The 13,467-nt window shown below is 39.5% G+C and overlaps 1 protein-coding gene across 2 annotated transcripts in view; it reads left to right on the top strand.

Annotated features, from left to right (window-relative positions):
- The window catches only part of LOC108444384 (WD repeat-containing protein 7), a 269,505-nt gene extending 257,410 nt beyond the window's left edge, over nucleotides 1-12,095 (top strand). For both annotated transcript variants that reach the window (XM_017725554.2, XM_017725555.2), the window contains 2 exons: nucleotides 6,060-6,164; nucleotides 8,294-12,095. In XM_017725554.2, the coding sequence (XP_017581043.2) occupies nucleotides 6,060-6,164; nucleotides 8,294-8,497 (309 nt within the window). In that variant the 3' untranslated portion in view covers nucleotides 8,498-12,095. The remainder of the gene's footprint in view (nucleotides 1-6,059; nucleotides 6,165-8,293) is intronic.
- Nucleotides 12,096-13,467: the final 1,372 nt, after the last annotated feature.

The following is a 13,467-nucleotide window of genomic DNA, read 5'->3' as shown; positions in this document are numbered from 1 at the left end:
AGTGTTCCCCCCCAATAGACTCAGTCAGTTGGTAAGTCTGGGAGATGGCACAGTAAGGAGAATCTTCATAGAGATGCACTGGGTGAAAATGGCCAAAAAGAAAGAACTCATGAAATAGGCCCACAAGGAAGCTTCAAAATCCAAGACTCCCAGTGAGCGCAGATGTGTTAAATCAGTTTAACAGCAGTAGATGAAGCTGTATGGAACTATTTAATGATTTGTATGAAAACTTCTATACAGGTTTGATGCAGAAAGGAAGTCCCTGTGAGCACAAACAGTTTTTGAAATGATAAAAAAATAAATAAAAATCACAAACAGCCAAAGTGCAACTTATAACTAACAAAATAATGGATTTCATTGCTCTGGGTGACCATCCGTTCTCTTTTGTCAAAGATGTTGGATATCGTGGCACACGGCCTGCATACTGTAATCATTGTTTATTTTGTATGTAAACTGTTTACATGTCTTTTTTTTTTTTTTTTGTTCTGTTTTCACTCGTGTTTTCTGCAGTTCAGTTTTGAGAAATTTCACAGTGAGAATTTTCTTTCAGTGTGTAGTTTTTCAGTAGTTTTTAGTAAAGCCAAGGTCCGGTACTGTGATTGTGTTTGCTGACTTTTTTTTTGACATTTTTGTCTGAGATTTGATCACTGCACTTCAAATGTGACACATTCTGGATCTTCTTCTTTCGGCTGCTCCCTTTAGGGGGTCGCCACAGCGGATCATCTGCCTCCATCTTGCCCTATCCACTGCCTCCTCTACTTTCACACCAACCATCTCCATGTCCACCTTAACTACCTCCATAAACCTTCTCTGAGGTCTACCTCTTCTCCTTCTACCCGGCAGCTCCATCTCCAACATTCTTTGCCCAATATATCCACTATTCCTCCTCAACACATGTCCAAACCATCTCAACCTGGCCTCTCTGGCTTCATCTCCAAACTGCTCCACCTTCACTGTCCCTCTGATCTGCTCATTTCTAATCTTATCCATCCTTGTCACTCCCAACGAAAATCTCAGCATCTTCATCTCCGCCACCAGCAGCTCAGCCTCCTGTCTTTTAGACAGAGCCACAGTCTCCAAACCAAACATCATAGCAGGACGCACTGCTGTCTTGTAAACCTTCCCTTTCACTCTTGCTGCTATCCTTCTGTCACACATCAGCCCTGACACCCGTCTCCACCCACTCCATCCTGCCTGCACCCTCTTCTTCACCTCTGACACATCCTGGATATAAATTTTAATATAACTTTAGAACCCTTACGTGTCATTCCAAATCTAAATCTTCCAAAGCTCTGTCCTAATTCTCTACACATCCTAACATACACCGATTAGGCATAACATTATGACCTTGTTTCTACGCTCATTGTATATTTTATCAGTTCCGATTACTATATAGGTGCACTTTGTAGTTCTACAATTAGCCCTCTGTTACCCTATTCTTCAATGGTCAGGACCCCCATGGACCCTCAAAGTGCAGGTACTATTTGTGTGGTGGGTCATTCTCAGCACTGCAGTAACACTAATGTGGGCGTGGTGTGTTAATGTGTGTTGCACTGGTCTGAGTGGATCAGACAGCAGTGTTCCTGGAGTTTTCAAATACATCAGTGTCACAGCTGGACTGAGAATAGTCCACCAACCAAAAATATCCAGCCAACAGTGTCCTGTGGGCAGCGTCCTTTGACCACTGATGAAGGATGACCAACACAAACTGTGCAGCAGCAGATAAGCTGTCGTCGCTGACTTTACATCTACAAGGTGGACCAACAAGGTAGGAGCATCTAGTAGAGTGGACAGTGTTTAAAAACTCCAGCAGCACTGCTGTGTCTGATCCACTTGTACCAGCACAACACACATTAATACACCACCACTATGTCAGTGATACTGCAGTGCTCAGAATGATCCACCAACCAAATAGTACCTGCTCTGTGAGGGACAATGGGGGGTCGTGACCACTGAAGAACAGGGTAAAAGGGGGGCAACAGAGTATCAGAGAAACACATGGACTGTACAGTCTGTAACTGTAGAACTACAAAGTGGAGCTGATAAAATGGACAGTGAGTGTAGAAACAAGGAGGTGGTCATAATGTTGTGTGATAAATGTGTCTTCATTTGTGTTGATTCCTACTAGTTATTTGAAAGATTGTAGAGCAGTAGCACCATAATAGAAACACTTCGTAAATTTTACCCACTACATTTAGTTTTTTTTTTTTTTTTTTTGAAAACCGTTCTCAAATTTTTGAACGGTAGTATCTTAAGGTGTGTATATATACACTATATAGACAAAAGTATTGGGTATTGAGGCACCCCTTCTATTTATCAAATTCAGTTGTTTGGTGTAAAGCGCCACTACTGGACTCTGGAGCAGTGTAAATGTGTTCTAAGGAGTGAGGAAACACGCTTCTCCATCTGACAGTCTGATGGAGGGCCTAGAACCCAGTGGAGGGACATTTTAATGCTTCAGCAGACCAAGACAATTTGGACAACTGTAGAAAGCTTCTCAGAAGAGTGGAAGCTGTTAGAGCTACAAAGGCGAACCAACTCCAGATTAATGCCTCTGGATTTAGAATGGGATTCGTAAAAACGCCTGTAGGTGTCCTGATACTTTTGGCTGTATAGTGTATGTGTGATTGTGTTTGAATAAAACACACATTACTACGTGCCATATTTGAGTTAGTAGATTGTTGTGCAGTGTGATGGTTAGATTTGTTTGAGGTCTGAAAGGTGTTAAAAATCACTGAAGTATTTGATTTTAAACATTGTTCAGCCACCCTTCACCAGACCATACAGCACACACACACACACACACACTCTTTATTTACAGTGAGTGACACACATCGATGTGTAACTCGGTGATGAATGTATTTCTGTATGTTCACAGCTCAAGGTCACTCGATTCTGTCTGTGATTCACTCAGTGCTCCTGTATCTGTCATTTACTTAAGTTTTCTCAACTTTACATTCACTGTGTTTAGCAGACGCTTACAGCCACTTGTAGAGGAGCTTTGACGTTCACTCAGAGAATGTATTCCCGTTAATTCAGATAGATTCACGTCCAAACTAGCGCTGAGCTAAGACACTGGCCGAAACAGGAGGCAGTACTGATACTTAAAAAGATACACACTAGGCTTGAGATACTGTAATATACCATCGTCCGATTGGTTACCGGCCGTGTCTGCTTAAACCAGAGAAAATGTGCTTTCTGGTCAGAAACCTGTAAGATAAATTTGTTCTTACTATGGTTTGGTAATTATTGATAGGGTTTGGTAGTTCTGTGTGTGATTTAGTAGTTTTGTGTATGGGCTGGTAGTTTGGTTTGGTAGTTTTGTGTATGGGCTGGTAGTTCTGTGTGTGGTTTGGTAGCTTTGTGTATGGTTTGGTAGTTATATTTATGGATTGGTCGGTTGTATGTTTGGTTTGGTAGTTCTGGTTTGGTAGTTCTCCGTGTAGTTTGATAGTTCTTGGTGCGATCTGGTTGTTATTATTGTAGGTCTCAATGTGTTTACAGACTATAAATTGTTCCTTGTTAAAAATAATAGCACAGGTCCACTTATAACATTACTGTGGTTTTATTTAACAAACGTGGTCATAATTCCATGTGTTCTTAAAGGATGGTGCATCAAAGGGCTTGAGGTTTGAGATGACAAAAGGCTAAACAAGAACTTGCGATTCCACCACTATTGCTGCCTACTTTGAAATGGTGTATTCTGCCTTGTTGGTCTGTGTTCTGTGCTCAGTGTGGAACAGATGGTTTTGGTTTCATGGTGTTCACATACACTGTTCAGGCTGTTGAGGAAGCGGAAAGTGAGGAGCATCTTAGTCTTTTATTGATTTTAGCCGTAAAGCCGTCAGCAACTCTTGCACTCCTGTGTTGACGCTTAGACGTGTGTGTGTGTGTGTGTATACGTGTACATACCAACTTCACTGCTAAACAACTAAACGACCTCCAATTTACTGAGCAGACTTCAGTGGATTTAGCGTTTTCATATCCAGCTGGACTACTTTCAGCTACTGTTACAGTTGCACCCATACTCAGCCTGTTTGGATTCTTTTACTTTTTTTTTCCAGCTTTCAGTGGCTTCAAAATCATATTTATTTATTAGTTTGTGGCTTTTTGTGTGTTTGTGTATCAGGGATGTGGAAAGGGGCTTTATGCATGCTGTGCTTTTATAACAGGGTTTACTGTCTCTGCATGTATCATCATTTATCATTGATAGGACTTCTCATATGTGGAATACAACTTCAAACACAATCTAAAAATTATTACAAAAATCAAACATTAGCTATCAAGTTGAGTAAAACATGGAACTCCTGAAAGGTAGAAATGAGACATTCCAGTTAAACTGACAATGAAGAAAAAGCGATAACATATTATATAGAATATAGACTGTAAGATAGAATTTAAATTCAATAAAACAAAGAATGAACACGTTTTAAAAGAAGTGATGTGAATCTTTCAGTGTCTGGATGGTGAAGAAGTAGGTTACTGCATCCTGTTAAAACGAGCGCTAATATAGTAACTGAGAGCTTATTTTAGATTTGATAGCTTAGATTTAGCTAAGCTTGTAAACAGTGAATCATCTGCCCTCGCAAAAGTTAAATATGGTGTCCCACAAGGATCTGTTTTAGGACCTATATTATTCACAATATATATGCTACCACTGGGAAACCATTATAAGTAAACATGGCATAAATTTCCACTGATATGCCGATGACACTCAGTTATACATATCAAGCGACCTGGATGATAAAATTAAACTTAGCAAGACTGAGGACTGTATAAAAGACATAAAAGACTTTTGTCTGAGTTAAGTAGGAGAAAGTTCCTTGACATCCACAGAGGTTCTTCTTCTTGGCCCAAAAGCAGCTATAAACAAACTGTCTAATATAACACTTAACAATTTCTCAGTTGTATCAAGCTCAAATGTGTTAAAAAAAAAAAAAAACCCTAGGTGTCGTGATGGACCCTGATCTGTCCTTCGACGCACATCTAATGATATTAGTTATAACAGCCTTCCTGCATTTCCACAATATTGCTAAATTAAGAAATGCATTATCTCTACAGGATGCAGAAAAACTGGTTCATGCATTTATTACTTCAAGGCTAGATCACTGTAATGCCCTGCTGTCTGGATGTCCCAGCAAAAGCCTTAACAAGCTTCAGCAAGTCCAGAACGCTGCAGCCAGAGTCTCACAAGAGCCAGAAAGTTTAACCATATTAGCCCAGTTTTATCAATCCTGCACTGTTTACCAGTTAAATTTCACATTGATTGATTGTAAAATTCTATTACTGACCTATAAACTCTAAACGGACTCGCCCCTCAGCACCTGAGTGAACTTCTCTCCCACTATGAACCATCACGCCTACTTAGATCACAAGGTGCATGCTTACTACTGGTACCTAGAATTAATAAAAACTTACTTGTATAGTCGAGGTGATTAGTCTTCCCTGTCAGATCTAGACCTGCCGGAGTCTCTGCCGCTCTGTTAACACTGTAATCTGTGGTCAGTCACTCTTTACAGAGCTGTGTGTGGTTTTTTTCCTTTCTTTGCCGAGTTGAACAGCTCAGATGCTGCTGCTGCTGCCGAATCATAAACTAATCAAATTAACCGCTGCCCCACCTGTTTTTCCTGCTTTGTACTATAATACTTTATACTAACAATGTCTGTTATCCAGTGTCGACCAGAGGAGGATGGGTTCCCCTTCTGAGTCTTGGATCCTCTTAAGGTTTCTTCCTCCTGCCCTTTTTTTCCCCTTGCCACTGTCGCCACTGGCAACGCTCATGGGACATGGATTTTCTTTCTGTAATGCTGATTTTTCTGTAAAGCTGCTTTGTGACAACACCTGTTGTAAAAAGCACTATATAACTAAATTTTGCTTACTTATCATGTATTGCCTTAATAGTTTTGTTACTGAACTGTGAGTCACTCTAATAACCTTTTCACTTGAAGGAAATGGTGCTCAGACAACACCTGCTACGCAGTGACTTGTTGAGTCATGTTCTTTTGGTTCGCACACCAGTGGATGTGTAACCTGTTTTCATTGTGCTTTCTTTTTCTCAGCATATCCACGGACATAAAGGCCCCATAACAGCAGTGTCCTTCGCTCCAGATGGACGCTACCTGGCCACTTACTCCAACGCAGACAGCCACATCTGCTTCTGGCAGGTAAGCTGGCTGATCTTAGATGTGTTTCTGTGAGAGGTCGGTAGAATCAAGACATTCAAATCATACAGCAAATGCAAATAATAAAAATTGTCAATCAGTGGCGCCAGTATAACTGGCTCACACATTTAACAGTGGGCCACTCAAAATGACAGCTTGTATGTGAGTCGTTCTTGGAATGGGAATTCAGGTGGATACATTTAAAAATAATTTTTAAAAAATCAATTTCTCTCATCCAAAACTAAATATCTTAATGTCTTAAATAATCATTAACATCTCCTAGTATCATACATGCAAAACGTCATTGGTGTTATACCATATTCATATAAGACTAGTGACATTCACATAGAAGTTTTGTGCTGCCTGATGAACAAAATTATAAATGAAATATAGTGAACCAGTGTGACTCGCCTTACTTACTAGAGCTGAAAACATTGTGTTAAAATGCAACATAAGTCCTGGTAACACCAGTGACCAATTTTTATTCATATATATATATATATATATATAGTCTCAAAAGCAGAATAACATTAATGATATGAATTTATATAGAGCAGATTCATGTTTACATTTTATAACAAACCTCTTAAAAACATTGTTTTATGTCTTGGAATGTAATTTGCAGTTCTTTTTATCAGGAACTAACTAAGCTACATTTAAAACACATCAGGCTCACAGTTAACAACACAAATTTCTGCAATTGTATTAAAGAGAGTCTTGTGGGAATGTTTAATAACCAGCTCTTACTTACAATTTCAGTTCGCTAGTTTGTAGTAAAATATTTCTGAAGTTCTCTCTGCAGAATAGAATGATATCCACATTTCCCGTCCACAGGCTGCTTTTGCTGCGTTTCTTGTGTGTGCATAAAAACACAAACAAGTTCATTTCACATGATAAGCATGAGTTTTGGGATTGTGAGTGCTTATTCAAAGCAAATTTCATTTTGCATCTGTGCCTTGTGACTGGTCACACCTCTAATGTTCGTTTTATTTCAGACCAAAAACGAAAGAACAAGCTTCATTTCCGATAACGATAGATACTGGATGTACCAAACAGTTCCCTTGCAGTTCTATATGTTATGCTTTTAGTCTTTTGGTGCAAAAGTACTTTTACTCATCTATGGGTTTATGCTACTGTACTCACAAGGGGTGGGCAACATGACAATATTTGCTTATCATGATAAACGGTCACAATACACATTCATATTGTGGATATCACCATTATTTAAAGAACACTACACGTTTTTTCTTATATAGAGAGCCTATTTTAGTGGATCTAGTGCAGTGTAGTTTGTAAAATATTGAGTAAAAATCCTTATAGTATATTAAATTATATTAGTATAATATATTATTATAGTATCTTGTAAATGTGGCATGACGAGTTCTCTTTCGTCTGTTCCAACATATTTAATCTCAGAAAAACTAAATATTGTTATGCGTATTGTGCAGCATGAAAATGTCTTGAAGTATCAAACTTAGAGGTGGGTGATATACAACGATTGTAATCTCATAATACTTAAGGACGTTTTCACAAAACATGATGTCATGGGGTGTAAATCCAACAATTAATCAACCTTTATTTAAACTTGGACAAAATTGAGGGTGACCCTCATTTACAATGGTGCTGAGTTGATACAGGAAAAAGGGTTTGATAATGTATAAGAACATCTCAAATGAAAGTATATAATAATTAAAAAAAATTGAAAATATACAATAAAGTGTAACTAAAATAATAGTGTCCTGTTATAAAAATATTACCACTCATACTAACTATGAATACAGTGATTTACATTCAGTAGCTCTTATTCTGTTACACTAAATCCAAAAGAACAAGACGAATTATGCTTGCTTTATAATCAAACTAGTTGAAGTGTTTTATGTACCTGTGATATTCACAATATACTCCGAACAGAATATTGTGATATACTGTGATGTAATTTATCACAATAACAATAGATACTGTGATATTGCCCACCCTTACTACTCACCTCTGCGTGTACCTCAAGTATAAACCTAAAGAAGCAAACTTCAGACGACGGTCATGTCCTACATGTAAAAATACCTACAAGTATTTTTATACTGAATTCTTCCTTTAAGACAATAATAACACGGCACTATTTGTTTCCTCCCCAGATGAACACGTCTCTGCTGGGCAGCATAGGCATGCTGAACTCGGCCCCCCAGCTGCGCTGCATTAAGACCTACCAGGTTCCTCCGGTCCAGCCAGCGTCTCCAGGATCACAGAACGCCCTCAAACTCGCCCGCCTCATCTGGACCTCCAACCGCAACGTCATCCTCATGGCTCACGACGGCAAGGAGCACCGCTTCATGGTCTGAGAATGGTCACAGGGTCGACTTCAGGGTCCCAACTGTGACCTTGGATTTAGCCGAGTGGAATCCCGGCAAAGCTTGGGAGACACTCAGCACTTTTTAGTTTATATGGTGGGTTTTGTTTTCCATTCCAGTTTTAATTTAAATGTTTTTTTTCTTAGTCATTAATTGAAGAGAGTGATCACAGTCTTATAGGCTTTGAAGCTACTAACTATTGTTTTCTCAGAAATGAGTGAGGTTGAGGGTTTAAGGGTGCCGTTTTAATTACTTGCAAACCAAATTTGTGGATTTTTTTTTTGGTCCTTAACCTGTTAACCATGAGGCCCATGTCTTCCTCCTCGTAACCCTGTGTGACCTCCTGCATGAGGTACGGCCTCTCATGCTTCTGCTTTCACCTTTTAAGTGACCAGAGCCAACTTGATGTATGCCAAAGTGGGCAAATCAGACGGTGGGGAGTTCAATGTATTTAGGTAAAGCTGTGCTCACTAGAAGTGGCCCTGAGTCCTAGTTTCTGTCCTATCACTGGCAGTTTATAGTGAAAGAACATAATCACAGCACATATGTGAAATATCACCAGGAAAAAATCTGGATTTAGCCTGTTGTGTTAGTGTTTTATTTTCTATGGTCTCGTCGTCTAGTCGTTTGTTATTGTGAAACAGTTTGCTCGTGTGTGGTTGTAGGCACTCAAATGCTGTATCGGTATTTATCAAACTAGCTTTTCTCATCCAGGCCTTGAGGTTAGTGTCTGTTAGTAATGCTAACAAGCCCCAGGCCCATCCTTGCGCACGCACACAACCGTCTGCTGTATATACGAGCTCAGAGAGTTAAAGTATAGAATTCTATTTTAGAGAGACGTTTAATAGAGAGCTGGTTAATCTGTGCGAGTGGTTGTAGTTCAGTAATACGTGACAGACACTTTTACAGGGAAATGAACAGTTACTGAAGACAGACTAAGGTGAGAGAGTGAGTGAACGAGGTACTGTGGATCTAGTCATTTTCTCTCTCCACTTCTTTTCCTTTATTTTTCCGCGTTTTTCATTTTCCCTTTTCTTCTGCTCTCCTTTGTTTTTCTCCCCCCTTCCTTTTTCTTTACTTCTGCCTCACCTCATTTCCTTCCCTTCTAACTTTCTCTCCCTCTCTTCCTCCGTTTCTTAATTCTCCTATCTTTTTCTTTGCTCTTTTGTTTCCTGTCTCTCTCTGTTCATTAGGTCAGTAAGAGGCTCTAACTCTTGTACGCACCTGTAAAACCCCTGATGTGTCAACACCTTTCACACCATCATTCTGGTGGTTGGGGGGTGAAGAGTTAGACAGTTGGCAGGAAGAAACTACCCCCCCCCCCTCTGCGCTCCCTCTCTCCAGGCTGGTGGGTCTGAAGGCCTTGCCTGTCCAGCCATCAAACCACATACACAAAATCTCAATCTCAGCGTGAAAACACTCTGAGAAAAGCTTGTGTTTTTGCCATTTTGTGCTTTAGGAGGGAAAAGACACCTGAGAGAGAAAAACTACAGACAGAGAAATACAGTGTTTTCTAAGCTCATCTCTATTTGCCACATCTGTACCGTATAAGCCGTTAGCAAAGACAGTAATTTACCTGAAACGGAAAAAAACCCTGTTGATTCAAAACACTTAAGGAGAAAATGTTTTTTCTCTGTTTCTGCAATACAGTTTTGTTGCTGTCAGAAACATCTTTATGTAAGCAGTAAGAATTTATAATACTCATGCAGTAAGAATTTTTTTAAGGCCTAACCATTTACCCTGATCTCAAACATGAATTCCAACATATATATATATTTTTTTTTAATTATGCTTTATACTTTAACATATTACCCATTTTGCATAGTTAGTCATTCAGAGTGGTTTGGTGTGAAACTCTCTGTTCTAAAGAAACTTAGTCAGAATTGTTCACAGTGGTAGTGATAGGAACCAGATTTCCTCTAAAAGCTCCTTTACAAGTTACTACATGAAATGGTTTTGAATTCACTGCCTCTTGTCTGAGACACTATTTTATATAAAACACATGCAGGGTTGAGAGCTATTTTTTCAGATTTTACATTATTTTACCATCGACATATAAAAATGGCTGTGTTGTAGTCAGGGTGACCCCTGGTTCCTATCGCCACCACTGTAAAAAAATCTGAATCGCTGTTTACTTCTCAAAAACTGAATTATGCAGAGATTTTGAAAAATGTATGAATTGCCCCTTTTCTAGAAACCACTGGGGAGATGCTTCAGCAGCTGCCCAGTAACTTCTAGTGCAAGTTTTTCAAGTCAACAGGTTTTCTGTTCTTTTTTAAGGTCAGGGAAACTACTGTCTGAATTAGTCAACGGTGTTGTAAAGATTCAGCAGCCAGATACTCGTGTTCCTTAAAACGGTGTCGGCCCATGAAGCTTTAAAAGAAAGGCATTTTATGGAGGTCTTCAGACTGTGCGTTTCTGTTCTTTTCCTAATGTCTGATTCTACATTTGTTTACCATTTCTGTACATAGGCATGCAATATATGACCAGATACCTTTATGTATATTGTTCTATATACAGAATAAAGATAAAAGAAAATGAAAGATCTGAATTGAGGAAAATAACAAGGGGTGAAATAAATTATCTTCAATAAAAAAGGAACAAGTGAGGCATGACTGTATACACCCTGTATACTGTTCTCTTCTTTAGTACAGGGAATATTTCAATATAGAACCATTTCATGCTTAAATGGTTTTGCATGGCAAAGTGGTTCTTTGGATGTGTTCATATATGGCTCTATTTACAACCGTTTAGAAAATGGTTCGATATAGCACCACTAAAACGGCTGTAAATAGAGCCATATCCAACACATTCTCAAATCTGAGGAACCATTTCACCATGCATGGAACTCGAGGTTCTAAACAGAACCATTCCCTTTACTAAAGAACCCTTGAAAGGAGTTACCTGGAGCAGACAGAGGGTTCTCGGTGATGTTCTCATGTGACATCACTCAGCCTGTGTAAATGTGGCTCCTCACGCTCAGGCTGTCCTTCACTGCGAGTGATGGCTCCTTTCATCTCTGTTCATACCTAAAAAATAAACTGTGAAATAACAAAATTCAAATCAGATCTGATCAATCTTTCATCACATATCTGAGAACTTTCCTGTGGCTCTCTCACTCACTCACTTTCTCTCTCTCACTCATTCTCATCTTCTGTTGACCTGTTTTCTGTAACTGCACATGCAGGCTTTAAATCACAGCAGACGCTCCATAGCTCCAGTTATTTTCCTTCCTTATCTTCCTCTCTCACTTTCTTTTTCTACTCCCTCTCTTCTCCTTCCTTGTCACTATTCTTTTTCCATCATTTTCTCTTTCTCTTCTTTTCACTGTGCTCTCTCTCTCTCTATGTTGATGGTGTTGAATAGCTGTCAGGGAGTCTCTCTCCATCACTTGTAAATGTTGAAATATGAAATATCAGTTAATTTATGTTTGTATGCTTTATATCAGCTGCTCCGTCCTGTGAATGTGTGAGTGGGACTCTAACTGAATATATTGAAGGTTATGTGCTCTCTTTAACACTGTGTTTGATGATGATGAATCTGTTGTGTACGACTCTGTGTTCAATAAAAGGAAATATATCAGACATCAGCTTCAGGGTCACTCTTCACTTCTAATGCCAAAAACTCAGCAGCTCCATTGCTAGTCCTTTCGTCAGCTGGGCATTTCTTCAATGAATGAGGAAGAGGGGCCGATAAACTGTGGGCTACAGTCTGTAACTGTAAACCTACAAAGTGCACCTATATGGTGGGAGTTTCTGATAAAAGAGCCAACTGTGTAATAGTCCAAGACCTCCCTTCATTTACTCACTTTCCAGTCAAAACAGACCTTAAAAAACAAATTATTCACCTTTCAGATGTTTCTGAGGAGAACAGATGTAAAATAATCCACCTGAATAAGGATTAAGAAAGTCAAAAGACAATTTGTGAACAAAAAGATATAAAAATTATTAAAATCTACAGAGTGGCTCCTAACAACCTCCTGGAAGAGCTGGTAGACACCAAAACTGCTCCCGTCAGATAAGATTAAGAGACCCTTATTCGTCCCACAACAGGGAAATTCCACCTTCGCATTTAACCCATCCATGAAGTGAAACACCACATACACACTAGTGAGCACATTTGCCCAGAGCAGTGGGCAGCCCAATCCGCAGCACCCGGGGAGCAGTTGGGGGTTAGGTGTCTTGCTCAAGGACACCTCAGCCATGTGCTGTCGGCTCTGAGGATCGAACCGGCGACCTTCCAGTCACGAGGCTGGTTCCCTAACCTCCAGCCCATGACTGCCCCGGCACTTAAAGCTTAAAGCTGTGAGAGACAGGAGAAAATCAAACTGCTTCAGACCTGAAAACATCCACAAGTGTTTCTGTCCATCCTTCCACTGTGAGAAGCGCTAGGGGTCTGAGGTCATTAGTAAAGAAAATGGATCTATGTAGAACCATAAACTTTTAAAGAGCCCTTTGCTAGGTTAAATGGTTCACTGCATTACTGCATTGTCAAAGTGTTCTTCACAGTGAATAACCTTTTTGAAAAGCGTTCTAAATAGCACCAAAAAGGTTTTCCTGTATTATTACAATATCAGGCTTCTAACGATAGAATAACCCTTTTAGTGCTCCAAGTGTTCCCCATGATAAAATTGCAGTAACCCACTGCCTCAAGTGGCTTCTTGCTTTTATAAAACGGCAGCATATATATCACGAAAGTGAGTACACCCCTCACATTTCTGAAAATATTTTATTCTATCTTTTCATGGGACGACACTATAGAAATTAAACTTGGATATAATTTAAAGTAGTCAGTGTGCAGCTTGTACAGCGGTACAGATTTACTGTCCTCTGACAATAACTCAACACACAGCCTTTAATGTCTAAATAGCTGGCGACACAAGTGAGTCCACCTCACAATGAACATGTCCAAATTTTGTCCAACTGTGTCATTGTCCCTCCCTGGTGTCATGTGACTCATTA

Source organism: Pygocentrus nattereri, chromosome 16 (genome assembly GCF_015220715.1).
Source record: "Pygocentrus nattereri isolate fPygNat1 chromosome 16, fPygNat1.pri, whole genome shotgun sequence".
Lineage (NCBI taxonomy): Eukaryota > Metazoa > Chordata > Actinopteri > Characiformes > Serrasalmidae > Pygocentrus > Pygocentrus nattereri.
Note: the sequence above shows the minus strand (reverse complement) of the source record. Positions and strands in the feature narration are given on the sequence as shown.